General features: G+C 30.7%; 1 protein-coding gene across 1 annotated transcript; it reads right to left on the bottom strand.

Moving 5' to 3' along the window:
- Positions 1-13,365: 13,365 nt before the first annotated feature.
- LOC115700619 (uncharacterized) lies at positions 13,366-16,695 on the bottom strand. The gene is made up of 5 exons (XM_030628228.2): positions 16,254-16,695; positions 15,032-15,174; positions 14,722-14,851; positions 14,368-14,559; positions 13,366-13,748 (listed from the first exon to the last, which is right to left on the bottom strand). Exons 1-5 carry the CDS (start codon positions 16,440-16,442, stop codon positions 13,539-13,541), a joined length of 864 nt encoding a protein of 287 aa, XP_030484088.2. The 5' UTR covers positions 16,443-16,695; the 3' UTR covers positions 13,366-13,538.
- Between the last annotated feature and the right edge of the window lie 2,345 nt (positions 16,696-19,040).

The following is a 19,040-nucleotide window of genomic DNA, read 5'->3' as shown; positions in this document are numbered from 1 at the left end:
GGATAGACATAGTCAACCTAAGCCAAACTGCCAATATTCCCCCTGCTTTTGCATCTATTAGGGATCAAATCCTACAGAGGCAGTGGACTAAGTTCGTCGATGTCACTGAGCGTGGTAATCAAACTCTAGCTTTGGAGTTTTTAGCCAACTGGCCGGAAAGAGAAGAGGGAAAAGTTAGAGTTAGGGGGGTTAGAGTGCCTGCTACCGTAGACGCTATTCATGCCCTTTATGATCTCCGAACTTTCACTTATGAAGAACAACAATTGAAACAACAATTCTATGAGAGAAGTACGAATTATGTGGATATGGCTGAGACTCTAGGGTATCCTGGCCTTAGGTTCCATGAGCTTAGTGGAGTACCATACCAATTGTACCGATGTGAACTCAATCCAGTGGCCAAGGCTTGGCTATACTTTGTTAGTGCACGGATGCTCCCCAACAAGCATTTTTCTGATGCTCAAATGGACAGACTTAAATGGGTTTACGGTATTATGAAAGGGTATAATCTGAATGTGGGGGATATTGTTCGAACGACCTTTGACATTATGGTTGAGGGATCTTCCGGTGGAGGACTGGGGTTGGCTGGAATAATCACTGACCTCTGTGAGAAACATGGAGTACCACAGTACTCATATGATACAAAGGTACCGCCCCAGCGCCCTATTACTTTGGCGACTGTTCTGCGCTTCAAACCTCCTCATCCTCATGGTCAACCGCCAGTTCAAGGAGGTCCTCCGGCAAGAGAAGAAGAAGAACGTGAGGACATCGAACCACCACGTCTTGTCGGGCCTCTGGACCCTGCCATGCAATACACTCACAATCAGCTGAATTATCTGATTCAGCAGAACATGCATATGCAAAACTACATGGCCCAGAGGAGTATCTTCGATGAGCAGCAGGTGGCTCAATTGAACACCCTTGTCACGAGGATGAACATCAATGTGGATGATCCAAACTATTTTCCCATGCCACCCCGTTTCAACCCGTATGACCAGCCACCGCCGCCAAACCCCTTTTAAGGGGCTCAGGTAAGTTTCTCTCACCCTGGTTTATTTTCACACATTGGGGACAATGTGCATTTTAATTTGGGGGGGGAAACTTAATTTATTTTTTTTTAGCGCTTATTTGTTTCAGTTTAGTTTTTTTTTTAGTCTTGCGTGATAGCTAAATTGAAAAATGGATTGAATTGTTGTTATTCACTTGTGCAATGGATTGAAACATAACTGTGTGCTTGACTTGCAACTGTTTGAATTAAATTGGATGTGTGCTAGGAAGTGATTCATGTAGGTTTAAAACATTTGCTATTCTCACATATCACTTGTGTTCTATTTGGATTGTGGAATGACTGATTGAACATGGAATAGAATTTGTTTGACATACTCTCTTGAAGCGAAATCCTTGATGATTTTTGTTTGGAAAGTGATTTAGGCAAATTTTCTTTGGATCGATTGAGCCTTTCAAGCCTACCTAAAAAAGTTTTACCCATAGTATACCCAAAGTTGAGCCTTAGCCTGTTTTAAAATTTTTCACCACTTCACGGAGCTGAATTCGTTATTCTAAACTCTTTTCACCCTGAACATATTTTGTTATGCCATGAGCCTTGAAGCAAGTTTGGGGGGGGAATAAGTGCTGTAAGTGAAAAAATATAAAGTGTAGGAATGAGAGATTGAAAAAAATAATAAGAATATTGTGTGTTGTGCCTATGAAAAAAAAAGAAAAAAATGTGTCTTCTTGAAAAAAAAGTTAAGAAAATTATGAGGTGCACACACAAGAAAAAAATTGCAATCTCTTATTTCTGTTTTTGGGATATATGGAAAGAAAGCAAAATAAATGCCTAGGCTTGCTTGGTTAATAGTGCTTATGGTATAGTATAGCCTAAATGACTTCTCATCTACCCATGTACCTAAGCCATGTGATTTTAACCGAAAAAGACCTATTGATTCCAGGTAGAAATTTGTCAACATTAGTGGAGAGAGGTATGTCATTCAAACTTATTGATCATGTGTTAGTGGGATGTTGGAAAGTTAGAATGGGTTGTGATATTGATGGGAATTGCGATGCTTTATGTTTGTATGAATTACTTACTTGTAAACTGCACATTCAACTTAGTTCTTAGAGTTGGCAAGTTGAAATTCTGGTTATTGAGGGATTGAAGTTGTGCAGGTGGTGGTAACAATTTAATTGTTGGAAAGTTCAGCTATCATTTTTAGTTTTTTTTAGTTTAGTCTTAGTTTACTCGGGGACGAGTAAAGAGTCAGTTTGGGGGAGTTTGTTAGGCTATTTTTAGCCTATGTTTTGGATCCAATTTATGTGCATTCTTAGCTGTGTTGGGACGGAATTACGCTTGTTTTCTATGTTTTCGGAGTTCTTTGGAGTAAAAGAGGTCTCGGGTGCGTAAATTCATTGAAAGACGTGTTGAAGCCGAAGAAAAACTCAAAAATTGAGTTTTTCTATATCCGGCCGCGCGATGAAGAGGCTCGCCGCGGCGAGATACGAGAAACGAAGAGGCTGAATTTGGCACATTCTCGCCGCGGCGAGAGGAAGTGTGGCCGCGGCGAGATCCCGTACGGACCGGGGGTAATTTCGTCCATCGAACCCTAAATTTCAAGTATAAATAGAAAACTGCGATTGGAAGTCAGGGAGAGCGATTTGGAACCCTAAAACACGGTGAGAGCGGCGAGAAGAGCGTAGAGATTCAAGTGAAGATCCAGAATTCACCCTTAAACAGTTCTTTTCTTTATTCCTCTTTAATTTATTTATGTTGAATATTGCTATAGGAATGGTTATGGATTTGTTTCTGAACTAAATTTCCCATTTAGGGAGGATGATGATTGTTGTTTAATGTTTTCCTAGTTAATGTTTAATTACCATTCCTCAATTCTTGTGTGTGTGAAATTATCTTAATTTGTGTTTAATTTCATGTTTAAGATTGATCACCTTGTGCATGCTCTATGATCTCAATTCAAAATCTGAAAAGTGAGAATTGAGAATGCTAAAATTAAGATAATCGATGTTCTATGTGAAACGAAAGTATTTACATGACTTATGTGACGAGTAGATTATTGCTTAATGCTGATTTCATGTTAGTTTAATTAAGGAATTAATTAGATAACATGTGATTTAGAATCTAGAAGATCTGAAAGGAGCTAGGTTATTTTATAATCTGTCATTCACCCCAAGAATAGGATAGTAATTAATCATTAACAATTTGGGTAAACAACAACAGGATTCTCCTCCCTATTGTCTCATCTTGCTCAACTTTAAACTGTGTTATTAAGTTTTCTGAATTTCTTTCAAATTTTACTGTTTTTAAACCATAATTACTTTTGATTTACCGAATAGAATCATAAGTATAATTTAGTGGTACTTAATCCAATTCCCTGTGGGATCGACCTCACCTGTGTGAGATTTTACTACTTGATTGCGTATACTTGCGTAGCGTTTAAAAATATAGCAACAGAAATGGAGATCGAGAGAGGGAGGAAGACAGGGAGAGAGGAGGGCGATGGTGAGGAGGCGTGGGTGGGGTTTTGGAGAGTTAAGATTTTCGTTTTAGGGTGTGGGAAATGGAGAAGAAATAGGTGAGAAGATATAGGTGGGCATGTGGGAAATAGAAAAAAAGTAGGTGGGCACGTGAGAAATGTGGCAAGAAGTAGGTGATGATTTTTTAATGGACCCTTATAGGCGACAGTTTTAAACAGTCGCCTATAGTATATGCGACGGTTTTAAACCGTCGCCTATAAAGGTCCATTAAAAAATTACATTTTATTAAAAAACGTCGCCTATTTTGTTTACTACAATTTTAAACCGTCGGGACCCGACTGTTTTAAATAGTTACTTAATTTTTTTAGCGACGGTCTCCGAAAAAAATCGTTTTAGGACCGTCGTGAATTCTGATATTTGCAGTAGTGCTTATTTAATTATTTTCTCAAAAGTCCCTGATTATCCTATAATTAACTTTAGTAAGGTTATAGCATTACTTTAATATTCACATAACTACATATTAATAAAATATGTCTAATTAAACATAATTATATTTTTTGCAATATTACATCTAGTGAGTTAGATTCGAGTTATTGAAGTATGAACTTCCATCCTAGGGCTCTTGAAGTTAACTTGGGTGCAGGGCTAGGGTCCCCTCACAGGTTAACTACTATGACTCGGGTCTACTCAACTTCATGACGCCATCCTTCTAGCCACGTGTCAAACATTAATGTCCATGTCACTAGGAAAAAATTTTGGGTTGACAAGGCTAATCCCAATATAGGAGAACTTCCCAATGCTGCGAATACTTTTGAGAAGTTCCACCACAAGAACAAGACTTGGCACAATGAATACACGCAACAAGTGTATGTAAGTAATTTTATATTTTCTTAGACCCAAATGGTTAAGAGATGCAAATCTCAACATGTGTCGAGTGATCACCCTCGTCAGTATGATGTACATCCCACCCAGTTTTTCACAAATTATACACAAGTTCTTGGTGAGCAGTCATGCCACTTGAGAGGTATTGGCCCTTTGCCTAGACTTAGGGTACCAAAGGGGCAACTCCAGGGGCAACTCCCAGGACAGGTTCTACCTCTAAGCAGCCTATTATCAGCGTTGAAGACTATGAGGCATTGAAGCAAAAGGTAGAAGAGCAGGAAGCACAGAATACTTATCAGTAATAAATGACACAGACTCGGAATCAATACCGTACTACAGTCAAGGAGCAGTTCAAGTACTTTTTTCAGCATTATTCCTGACATCAACATGCCTGAGATGGCCCCATTTCCAATATCATTCCCTCCTATTAGCATTGGGTCTTCATCACAGATCACCCCTTCGAGCCACAACAATGACGATGACGACGACGACGATGACGATGATGTCATTAATTTGTAGTCAAACTATTATTTTAGTATTTTTAGTGTAAACATTAGTATTTTCTTTAAATTATTACAACTCTTATTTTAGTATTTTTTTTTTGTGTAATAATATACGTTTTAAATTATGTTAATGTATTATTTTAAATTATTATTTATTAAATTTTAGGTTTATTTTAAATTAAAATTATATTTATATTTCATTTCATTTAACCTTTTTTTAAAAATATATATACAAAAATTCTTTTACTGATGTATTTTATAGCCCCGTGAAAAATGTGTAAAAATTAAAAAACAAAATTGTAAAAATCTATTGTCAGCGAAGTGCAAAGTGTCAGTAAACTTTCTCGCGTATATCCTCATTTTTGGGAAATTTTTGCAAGCAATTCAAACTGCACTAACAAAACTTTTTCACACATAATTTGGCTTCGCGAGAAAGTTTTGTTAGCGCAATATATGACAAGCAAAATTATACAAAATGGGGCTCAACTAGCACATAAATGTCAGTGCTCCATTTTCACCAACAATTCTAAGCACTAGTGAAAATTACTTTTACCAACAAAATTTATTGCTGCATAGACAAAATGACCTTCCTTTCTTATAGTGAGTCCAATTCTTTCAAATTAAAATTCAATGTTTCCACACTTCACACCAATCAATCAATTTGGTCACATTCATCGATCTTCTTTATATAATGCAATTGCATGTATGCCCACAATAACACCATAGGCCCTATACCACAACTTGCACATGTCTTATACTACTTATTAGCTAATTAAATATTGGCTAAGTTATCAAAACACTTCCCAAAGAGATAATATTTACACTCTCATCTGTTTTGATATTGAAAATAATTTTTTATTATATTTATTTTAATCATGCCTGTGCAGATTATAATTATTTAGTTTCACATAAAAAAATATTAAAAATAAAATTTAAATAATTATGTATCACACCTCTAACAAAAAAAAAATTATACATATAATAAAATATTTTAACTTTTATTTTTAGGGAAATTTTATTTACACTCCAAAATTTTCTAAAGGCACCCCATTTTAATAATTTTTATTTTATATAAAATTTATATCTTTAATTGTACTAAATTTTTTTAATTTTTTTTTTCCAATTCATATTCTTAAAAAATATACCTATCAAACAAAAATAAATTATATTTTAAATATTATGAGAAAAAAATTAAAATAAAAAATTATATAAAATTTTCTTAGAAAAAATTAAAAAAAAATATACATGAGTTAGAAAAAATTATGAAAATAAAATCAAAATAAGTATTGAAATTAACATAAAATAGTGTGAGAAAAAAATTTTAAAAAAATATTAAGAGTAATTTTTAAAAATTATTTAAGTTTATATTTTTTTTTAATAATAGGGTGTATTTATCATTTTGTGGGGTGTAAATAGAACTCCCCTTATTTTTATTTTGTTATTGTAAAAAAATTTACAAATACTCTTAAATAATTATAATGTATACTATTATAAAAAATTAAACTAAAAATTGTTTTGAATACCAAATGGACAGTATACTAGGCAACCCTTTTAGGTAGTAAAATGTACACGATATTTTACCTTAATTTTCTTTTAAGAGTTAGGGTCAGATATTTTGAAGTTTGCACTGAAAATTTATCCATTATTATTGTGGATCTTGCAGAACTTTTATGTGGGGTTTGAAATGTCTAATCTCTTTTAATGGATTATATGTATAATGTGAAAAGAGAAAGATTCTAAGTTTAAAAGATTGGATTAATACGAGGCATTTTATATTTACATCTGATGTCAACGGTGTGGTGTGGATTGTGGACTCCTAATAAGGTGGCCTTTTGACAAGTTTAATATTGGAAGAGTTTCTGATTGGAGTCTTATGAAATGATGTTTTGTTTCAGACTTTTGAAATTCATTACAAGGGAGAAACATAAATGTTCCAATAAATAAGGATAAGGATGCATATGTGTGTATATATTTATACTTATATGTAATACATGATAGAGACTAGAATGAACCACATTGTTCTCCCAACATGTTGGTAATGTGAGATGAAATAAAAGACTAAAATGCCCCTTAAAAATAAGTCTTTTTCATCTACTTTATTGGGTTATTAAGGCCCGATTTACAGTCTAGTTTGTAGTCCACGTGTAAGGTTATGCACCAAAGTCATGTCAGGTCCAAGTCTGGCCAACCATGCACCTATTGGAAATGGGCTGGCCGGCCTTATGTTGTCCATAAGCTGGTCGACCATAGGGCCAGCCAAGGGTGGCCAGCCAGTCCCTTGAGGTGATTGGTATGTCACTCGTCGTCCCGTTTGAGTGTCGGGACCCCTATTGACTAGGGTGCTGACTTGACATCCTTGTTGGTGAGTTGTACTACCACGTGACGCTGATATTGACCATGTAAGCATGCCATGTCAGGTGGAAAAAATCAGGATAACATTTTACCCCCTAAGTCCCTATGTAGATGTTTGTGCGGATAGGGACTTCCCAGCTAAGTTGTAATTGATATATGCCTTAACTGAGTAAATGTTGCTGCATTTTTAGCCTTTAAAATATCTGCTCTTGACTGTCTGATCTTATTTGTTGTAGTGAACTAGCTGCTTTGCACTTCTACATGTCTCTTCTTCAGTTGAATAATGCATGGCAAGTGAAGGAGTGGTCCCACAAAAACTATTTAAGTTTTTTTTGGAGAAAACTCTTCTTCACTTTTTTACTTTTCATTCTCTCACTAGAAAGTAAATTTTGAAGAAGCTTATCCTTCTTTCTAGAGCCCAAACCCACATTACCTCATTCTCTTGAGATTTTTGCACTGCTTCGACGATCCAAGTTTTCTATCTTTTTCATCAACGGTGTGGGTAAGCTTTCTATTTATGTAAATCAACCCGCTTGAAACCTGAAAAATCAAACCCCTTCCAAATATTGATTCATTTATGTAAATTTTATTTAATTATTAAAAGTTTAAATTTATCTAAAAGTTTAAATTAATGATATTTTTCAATAAATTTTTTTATTATAAAAGTGTAAACAGTAATTAAAAAAATGTTGTAGTGCATCTAAACTAGGAGGGTGTTACAGCTCTACTACTACCAATGCATCACCATGCATTGCCTCTCCTTTTAGATAGTAGAGACCACCTTGCTTCTCACCTTTGAGTATCACCAAGGAACCCTTGTAGATTTTGAGAGTTCTATTGTTGTTTCCTGTGAATTCATAATTTGCATCATCAAAAGAGCTTAGAGAAATCAAATTTCTTGCAAATTTTGGCACATACCTCACATTTTTGATTTCTTGCACTATCCCATCATTCATTCTGAACATTATATCTCCAATTCCTTAAATTTCTTGCACATACCTCACGGCTCACATGTTTAATGCTTTATATGTATGCATTGCTCTATTTCATTTTTCTCTCTCCTTTTCTCTCTTTTTATTAACTTTAAAAATAATTTATGGTCATGTTGTTACTTTTTTTTTTTTTTGGTTGACACTAAAATAATACTATTGTGATCAAGTCTTCAATGTGAATATTTTAAGATGTGAGAAGCATATATTTTTTTTCGCTATTTTTAGAAAAGAAACTATAGTACTAATATAATAATTAATTACTATTTTATAATTTTTTTAAATCTTAGTTAACCTTCATTTTAAAATTTTGCTAAATGAATTATATTATATTATACCATAACTAATTAGCTTTCAAAATAATTAAAAGGTATATAAAATAATTAGTATATAAAAATAGTAGCTTATTATATTACATGATAATTCATTAGTTTCAAAAATAATTTTTAAGGTTATCTAAATGTATCTTAAATTATAAGCTACCATAATATAACTTAAAAATAACTAATTTATTACTAAGATGTATGCAAATAAGTTTTACAGGTAACTAAAATGTATCTCAAATTATATAATATACAAATAAAGTTTTTTTATGTAAAGTTAACTAATTAGTTTCTTATCAATACTATTAGAATTAGTAATCAAAATATTACTTTTAAAAACACAAGAAAATAACAAAGAATACGTTAGATTTAGTTGACGTGACGTCAATAAAAATAGTAACTTTATTATTATAAATTAGATGTAAAAATATGTATTTTTGTAAACTTCCCACTAATATATTTATTTTTAATTTTAGTTTTGGCCATTAATGAAATAAGGTGGTATTCCCTAAGTTAATAGTCACAAATGTTGTAAATTTGTGTGTGTCAACTCGATCTATATTTTTTGTGTTTTTTAAAATATGGATAATATTGTGTTGTATCAAAATTTTTAAAGAGTAGCCCTATAGATCTTGTATTTTCATGATGTATACTTGGACTGGCTTACTTTTTTTAAAAAACAGACCAACTTTTTTCGTATACAAACTCAAATTTGTGTTCTACTTTTTCACATTTTTTTTAATTAATGAGCTAAATTACTAAATTATATGTATTTTTTTTTATATAAATTTAGTTATTTTTATATAATTTTTCAACAATATTTTAAAGACGCTACATAAAAAACTCAATAGAATTATTAGAATTTGAATACGACTTAACTAATAATACTCAAATTTTAAAATCACACTCTACAAATAAATTACCATATAGTTTTAGCTTTACATTTTTTTTAATGTTTTTAATTTTAGAATTATAATATTAAGTGTTATATTTGAATTTTTTTTTTATTTTATTTATAATTGAATAAATATATTTATTGTTATTATTATTTGCAAATTATAAAGTCTTTTAATGTGGCATGCTTTCGGATTAATTTATTTGTGCTTACATATAGTGCCTTTTAGATTTGTCGCTTCGTGCTTAAGCACATAATTTTGTGTCTTATCATGCCAATTTATAGCATCATATCATGTTGTACTCAAATCTACATTTTTCGTGTGTAGTCGTCCTCATACTTAGGGTTGTTCACAAAGTATCTGATCTAATTTAATCTGCACGATCTAATCCAATCTAATTTACAAAATGCGGATATCTGTACTTGCGCAGATTGAATTTGATTAAAAAATCTAAAATCTGCACTTGTGTGGATTGAATTTTGTTTGACCTCAAAAAGTAACCGATTCAATCCAATCCGCACTTAATTATATATATTTTAAAAAATTATACTAAATAATATATATTAAATTTCTAGTATTATTCAAAAAAAGACACAAACATCTCATTTCTAAACATGCTAAAATATTTTCCAGTAATATAATAGGTTGGTGCATTTTATCTGTTTTATAATCAGACACGGAAAAAAAAATCATTCATATTCACATAGAGACATACACATAAATTTATATATATATATAAATCTATGTATGTATATATATACTAACTTATTTATGTTAGTAATAGATACATGTATATATACTAGTGTAAATCTAGTATATATTGTAATGATTTTTTTATTTTTTTTTATCTGAGGAGTACATATATATTGACATATATGTATTGGTTTGATTTGTATGTATAATGGAAAGAAATGATTGTTAGAGATTAAAATAGTCTTCTGTTTTTTTTTTTTTTTTGCATTTTAATGAAATGTTAAATAATTTATCATTAAAAAAAAGTAACCGATCCTATCCATACTATTGCGGATCTAATTAGATTTAAACTGTTATGCGAATTGGATGAATCAGAAATATGAAATTCGTACTTAGTGTGAATATAATGTTGTTTGACTAAAAAAGTGTGAATTGAATCGGATACACAGCCCTATCATACTTTTTGAACTTGTATCAAATTCCGTATCATATCAAACTCTCGCTCGTATTTACAGCACTAGTCACATTATAAGTCATTTTAAATACAACTTATCCTATTGGGAAGTAACCACCACCATTGGCGGAAGGACATGGGATCATGTGGGGACACATGTCCCACTCAATTTTTTTATAATTTATTTTTTTTTCTAATTATATATATATATTTACATTTTTACCATAATAAATTTAATTTTTCTAATTTTATTATTATAAATTTATATATTTCATTTTTCTCTTCATATACTTTTATATTTGATCTCATATATAATTTTATCTTTTTTTAAGAGTAATTTGCGGCATAAATCCTAAGTTTAACTTCTAGTTGCAAATAAATACCTAAGTTTAAGTTTTAGCGGTAATAATACCTAAGTTATAATTCTTGAACTTTTGTAAGTACCTGACTGTTAAGTGTTAAGTAAATTGTCACGTGGCAATTCTTGATTGGTCCAAGTCATTAAAGTTTAATTTTTTAAAAAAAAATTAATTCAAATATACCAATAAGAAAATATGACACGTTGATAATGACTTAATATTTAACGGTTAGATACCTACAGAGTTCCAAAAATATAACTTAGGTTATTACTGCCAAAAATTAAACTTGGGTATTTATTTACAACTGAGAGTTTAACTTATTTATACCGCAAATTACATATTTTTTCAAATAAAACTAATATATTTTTTTTGATTGTGTCCTTTTCATAAAAAAAAAAATGTCTCTCCTAGCTGGCTCCGCCACTAGTTCACTGAGTGGTCTTTCACACAATATGTGGTCATATATAGACAAAAAGAAAATAAAATAGGCTCCCAAGTATTTCCAGTTGAGTCAATAATTGCGATATAAAAACACCTTGATAACGCCAAATTAAACCAAATTCAGTCAACTTCTCAAGACTTATAGTACGTTGGTTTAGAAACTTACAAACTTTTAATAATTATCATAAGTTTGGGTCCAGTCCAGATAAGTAGCTACTATTACACCACTAACTACTACACATACGTCAATTTAGATATTAAGAAGACTTTTAGGAAAATCCATACATCATCAATTCTTTTTTAATATATAAGGAATATTTGCAAGATAAGTACTTGAATTGAGTTTCTAATCAGTACACACTCAATAATGTCTTTTTTAACGCGTAAACTACTTAATATTAGTAAGATTATGATTTATACTCGGTTTCATCGATAATATTTTTCTTTTTTGAAACCATCGATACTTTGTTTGTTTGTGTCTTGTTGTTTATATTATTTTTGTATTATTTGATAGTACTTCGTAAAATTATAATTACAAAAGTAAAAAATGATAAAAAGAAATAATAAAAAATGTAAAAATTTTATTGACGGTAGAATATTTTTTCTGTATAATAGTGTAGAGTATAATCATTTAGGAGATCACACTGAATTTTGTAAATTATGTTCAAATTCTTAAATAATTTACGGTATCCTTTTCAAAAATTAAAAAAAGAAAATTAATTTATGGTATTATTGAAAGCTAGTTTGAAAACTACATATTTTGTAATTTTAGCATAATTGATTATTTAGAATTTCTTTAAAATTTTCTAAATTGTACATTATCTTATAACAAAAATAGATTATAATTAAAGGATAATTTCACAAATACACAAAAATTACAAAAATATAATTTCACGAAATTTTAAACATTTATACGAATTTTTTGATTTTATTTACAGAAAATACAGTTTTTTTATGTTGTATTCATATTAATTTGTTGTTGATTTTTTATTATCGTTATTTTTTGTTGTTATTTAGATGTTATTTTCATGCTACATTTATGTAGATTTATTGTTATTTTCGTATTGTTTTTATGGAAAACCGTAAAAATATATAAAAAAAATTCTATACGTAAAAATATAATTTTTTTTTTTACAAAAAATAATGTCTGATGTAATTATCCCTATCAAAGTATCAAAAATACAAAAATTAATTGCTTTTACTCATATATTATAATAGATTATAGCCTTAACCCTAGTTTTTAATAAATAAATAAAATTTATATGTTTTATTCTACATTACTCATGTGTGTGATTTTTGAGATTTATATTACACTCAAAGCTACTAAATTATAACACAATGATAATATTTTAGTATTAAATTAATAGAATTGCTAAAAAAATATTATTAATGTCTACCACTTTTTTCAATATCATATCATTTGATATAATTAAATATCCGTCCTATATAATTTTAAAAAAATAATTTTTAAAAAATATCGCTAATCCGCCACCTATAGAAATTATTGGACAACACTAATGCCCAAATCTATGGTAAAAACAAATTGTTTAATTGAATTATAATTTTTCAATGTACCAAAAAAATAGCTGACACTTCTACTGGAGCGGAAAGAGATGATCTACCGATATAATTTTTACCAGCTATCTCTATTTTACATTATATCCACCAATTTCATCCATTGTGTCTTGTGAGTGCTCTCACCAATCTTACATCCAAAATTTTCTTCTTTGAGGCAACGTCGAAAATCACTTCGTTTGATGGGCCCAATATAATGCCCCATTATTTCACCACTAACTACGTAAACTAGGAATTCTTTACTCGTACAATTTGAACTAAACCACTCACACTCTCAATCACTTAGAGATAATCACTCTCAATCACCTGGAGCTAATCATCAAATTATGACCAAATCAACCACTCACAATTCGCAATCTCAAACCATTGTTTTGTCGCAGTACCCGAAAATTCAAACTCAGGAGCACACGTGAGATTAGAATCATAACAGCAGCTTCATATATTCACCAAATAACAAACTACCTACTACACGCAGGACAGAGTTCTAATAGTTGCATTAAAAAACGTCTGATCAGAGTTCTAAGCAACTTATTTTAGGCCACAAACCACAATCAAACATTAAATTATTATATGGAACTTGTAAACCATTTAAGCAGATAAGTACTTTGTCATCCATGATTGGAAACGGGACCAAGCGAGCTGAGCTGCAGCTTCGTCTTCATCTGCCATCCCCATGCTCTTTCTCCTCTGCACACCTTCTGGGGACCTATTCATGAAAGCATGTGCATTGCCTGGATAAATGTGTACCTCATGTGGGACACCAGCAGCTTTCAGTTTCTCCTCCAAAGATTTAGCAGCCTGAGAATTCATTTAAATGAACAAATGAGAAAACTTGTCTCTTTCCCTTTTACTTGGAGAATATTTGTCTATATCTTCCAAAACTCAAAATTAGGCCATCTTAGAGATTGCATTCACTGTGATTATTAGATTATATGCAATCAGCACTTAACTGCATTAAGGTCATTGCAACCATTTGTTGCTTAAGCGCTCACATATGATCCGTGGGGATCGGCTCGGATGTAATATAGAATGGCTTGCTTATATTCCAAGGACATCACACATTGTATAAAAATAAGTATAGTTACAGAAATTAAAATAAGGCATTGACAGAGAACATATTGCTTGAAAAAAGTGTGTGGGCGTAGGCATTGACAGGGAACTATTGCCTGAAAAAAGTGTGTGAGCATAGGCGATGAGGCTAGAGACTTAGAAAGACTCATTTTGCTGTCTTTTGTTTGAAGATTGCTAATAGTTTCACAGCTTTTATAGAGTTCTTACTGCATACATGGCAGCTTCCTTGTCCTTGTAACTAGGAAAAGCTGACATTCCCACTCATCTCTAAAGAAACGCTCACAAACCTCAGGATAAAAAAAGGAATAAAAGAGCAGAAAAGACCAAATGAAAGGAAATGCTATACCGTCACATCTGAAAAACCAACGAAATTATCAAGCTCTCCAAAATGACCTTGAACAGGAGCTTTAGCTTGGGTAGGATCTGCAAGCTCTGATGAAGGAACTCCATAAAATGCTACAACAGCATCAACCTCAGGGACCAAAACAGAACTGGCAATAGAGAGAGCACCACCCATGCAAAATCCAGTAACACCAGCCTGATCAAGCAATACCAAAACATAGTTTAAAACAACCTTCATCGAAATGAACATGGCTAATGTAGACTATCAAGATGGTACAGCTCCACGTTCTTATAACTTATGAAACTGTAGCCAAGCAGAATTCAACCATATCAAAAGAAAAAGTAAAATAAGATATACCTTCTTTGAACCATTTGCCTTTAGCCAGTTTACAGAAGCACGGATATCCTTTACGGCACCTTGCCAATCAAGACCATCCATTGTGTGTTGTGCTTCAGCAACATCCAAACATACCTTTCCTCGATACAGACTGGTATAGAAAAAAAAAAAAAAAAGAGGGAGAAAAAGAAAACACACACACAGTATTGTGACGGTGTTTTAGTTAGAAAAATAACTAAGGTCAATTTAATCAAGCATTCAAATTCAGTAAACCAAGAGAACATATATATCAGAATCTTATTGAAGTTTGAAATAGATTGTGGGATTTTACTCTGGAATAAGTGCTTTGAATCCCTGGCCAAGTTGCGAAATTTTCACGGCATGGTTCTTCACTTCAAAATCCACACCCCACCATTCTTGAAGTACAACTATTCCAGGAGCATCATCTTTGCCAACCACATATGCATCAAATGTCTGTTCATTGAGGAATGACAAAAAAATGTAGAAGAATTTAGTCGGCAAACAGTTGATAGCAAGCAAATACATACAGTATATACACCAACGAATACATGAAATAAAATCACCAAGAAGAAAAGGTGTCACTTTTTTGTATAAATATAAGCAACAACGATAGTCAACTGCATATCTAAAGTTCAGCATTAGACAGTCCCGAAATCAGTAGGACACATTGGATGTCAGTAGATGAATTTCACATTGTCAGTAGATGAATTTCACATTGTCAATTAGAGCATTGTCAGTATCTCACTGTAATGGCCCATCAAAGTTCTTTTTTCCTTTACTACTAAACCTGTACCCAAATGTACTTATGTCATGTTTGGTTTAATGTAATGGTGATAGTAATAGAATCATGATTACCATTACATTGCTTGGTTTAAAGCTTTGGAATGACTTTACATTGTAATGATCATTACATTACATCATGTATTATAATTTACATTACATTATAAAACCAACATAAAGATGATTACATTGTTAGGAAATATTAAAATATACTAAACATCTTTTCAAAAAAAAAATATATATATATAATAAATATAACTCTTGTGCCCTCCTTTTTACTTTTATTTAAATTTTGAATATTAAATAATTAAACTAGGAACAATAATATACTTGTTCTATTTCATTACAATGTTTATATCTGACCTACACCAAACATCATAATACCATTCACCTTACAATTTTTATTCTATTACATTAACATTTCTATTACCATTCACATTACATTACATCAAAGAAAACATCACTTTACTTCAAATACATTTCCTCGTAACCATTTATTTTCATTATTTGTATCATTCTATCATTCTCGTATGTATTCTTTAGTGTGGCTTTATAGTAATAATTTTTTCCAGACTATACAAATAACTATAAAGCTTTTAAAGAACGAAAGAAAGAAAAAAACCCATTCCCACGAAAACCCCAACTCCCGAAACAAACAAACACACTTGATCGGAACTTCAAAACATTTAATCCATCTATAAAGCCTGAAATGATTCGACCCAGAAAATCAAATTTGGAGTAAAAGAACTCACAGTGTCATCTCTCTGAATCTGAATTTTTTTGAAGGGAGAGGGAGATGCTGCAGAGTCGGCCATAGCGCGAACCGAGAATTGACCTATAAAAGGTGAAAACAAACGTCCTCTGGAGCTAGCTGCAACGGCGAAGGCTGTGGAAGCTGATGATCTAAGTACAATGGAAGTGACTGCCGAAAATAGCATCATTATTTACATCATTATGATATTGCTGCTGGATACAAAGGGGCCATCACGAAAACGACGTACTACTCTCTTCGAACGTTGTCGTTTTAAGTGGGTTTTCTTTTTAATGCTGTCGTTAGTTTTTTTATGACTTAACTACGTTGAAAATACAAAAATTGTAAATAATTGTAAAAATTTAGATACAAAAAACTAGGTTGAAAATAACTTTCCTCAATAAGTTATAAAAAAAAAAAGAGTAAATACTATTTTGCATTCTGTGTTTTTACAAAAGTTATTAATTGAATTCTCTATTTTGTTAAAAAATAAAATTGACCATTTATTTTCTAAAATTATACAAATAGAACTCTGAACTGATTTTTTTGTCAAAATAAAACTTAATAATAATCTGATCTAAAGATTTTATAACAAAACTTTTTATATTTTTTGTATATGTTCGTGTTAGAAATTGTCTTAAAGTTAGTTATATTAAAAAATAAAATTATTGAAAAATGAACTCAGGGTCTTATTTTTATCATTTTAGAAAATATAAAGTCTATTTTGTCATTTAACAAAATAGATGTTCCAATTAATAACTTTTGTAAAACATAGAGTCCAAAATAGTATATACCTTAAAAAAAATTGTAATAAATTTGAATATTTTAGAATATTTACAAGAAATGTGCTATGTAAAAAAAAAAAAAAAGGATCTTGTTAATAATATATAACAAAATTAAGAGAATTGCTAAAATAAGACACTATTATATTAAAGTTTTTGTACATGGAATAACTTAAAACTAAAAATATTAAATCATAATAGACTATACCAACTAAGCCACTTTCCATTTATAAAATAAGATATTACATTTTATTTATATATTTAAAAATATTAAATAAATTACATTAATATATAAGAATATTTATGGTATAAATACTTTAATTTAATTTGAGTTCTTCACACTTAAATATCACATTTTTTTTTTTACAAATTAAATACCTTGTTACATTTGTATTACGTCTCTTACTACTTTTTTGTTAAATATTTGCTTTATATTTCGTGTTGAGCAACTATTGGTCCACATAATTATTTATATAAATTGATATTTTTTTTTATTATTATTATTATTATTATTATTATTATTATTATTATTATTATTATTATTATTATTATTATTATTATCACTTTTTTTAAATAAATGAACTTATACATACTTATATCATATATCAATTAACAAAAAATAATAATTACTTTTAAAACTATAAATAAATTTATATACATATCACATATCAATTAACAAAGAGTCAAAGACTATAAGAAAAATGTGCATTAATGAGGACAAATTTCGTAAAAAATCATGTTTTCGTCAGTATTCTCCATTAATGAAGACATTTCATTAGTATAAAGTTATTGGAAATAATTCATCGGTAAAAACAATTATCAACAACGACTTTTAAAGTCGTTGACAATTAATAATATCAACGACAACATAATCGTTGGGAATAATAATTTTGTTTTTTTTTTTAATTTTTTTACATCAACGACAATAATATTGTCATTGATTACATTATCAATATCGTCATTGAAGAATGCCTCGAAAAAAAAAATATTTATATTAAAATTATTCGTAATTAATTATTAATATATAAAATTATATTAAAATTATTTATGAATATTAACTAATTATATTAAAATTTCTATTTTTATAATTATATAAAAATTAATTAATTAATTATATTAAAATTATTTTTATTTAATTAATTAATATATAAAATTATTTAATTAATTAAGATATAAAGTCATTTAACTAAAAGAACATTTAGAGTCACAAACATTACAATAAAAAGTGAGTCATAAACATACAATACTGCTTACTAAAATATAAATTAAGTGTTCATAAAACATTAATAAACATAAAACTGATAGTTCGTAAAATTAAAATAAAAATTTTAAAAGAAGTTTGTAGTAGCATCGTCCTCATCACTAGCAGCTCTAGGAACATTCGACATTTTGTGGGTAGTATGGCGGCATTTGCGAACTTGTCATCATTTGAGATGTCTGCTGCCCATGTGGTATCGACATCATTGGAGATGTCTGCTGCCCTTGTGGTGTCGGCATCATCATCTGAGATGTCTGCTGGCCTTATTGTGTCGGCATCATTTGAGAAGTATGTTGTCCTAGTTGTTTCGATATCGTCTGAGATGTCTGCTGCCATGGTTGTGTCGGCATCTTCTGCAATGTGTTCTGATATTGCTGCCCTTATGTCGACATCAACTAAATATTTTGCGGCATCTGTGACATTTGTGGCATTCGAGGCTGTGACACATGAGACGTCTGAGGCGACTGCATCATCATATTCATCAATACTTACGAATTTTTTGGCGACTGTGCCAAAAACTGCAAGTATGACTGGTACATTTTGACTGTGAAATTGTTCAGGAGTTAACGATCCAGACGAAGGAATAAGAGGCTGTTGTAGCAAGACGGTTGTGGATGCATTGGTTGGGTTGGAGCTGCATCATTCATCTCAACATCCATTGGTTCCCGACGTTCACGTGACATTTGTTGAGTCAACATCTGTATTTGATTCTGTAACTCAACAACTGTTTCCCGTAAGTTAGGTTGAT

The sequence above is a fragment of the Cannabis sativa genome, chromosome 8 (assembly GCF_029168945.1).
Source record: "Cannabis sativa cultivar Pink pepper isolate KNU-18-1 chromosome 8, ASM2916894v1, whole genome shotgun sequence".
Classification (NCBI taxonomy): Eukaryota; Viridiplantae; Streptophyta; class Magnoliopsida; order Rosales; family Cannabaceae; genus Cannabis; species Cannabis sativa.
Note: the sequence above shows the minus strand (reverse complement) of the source record. Positions and strands in the feature narration are given on the sequence as shown.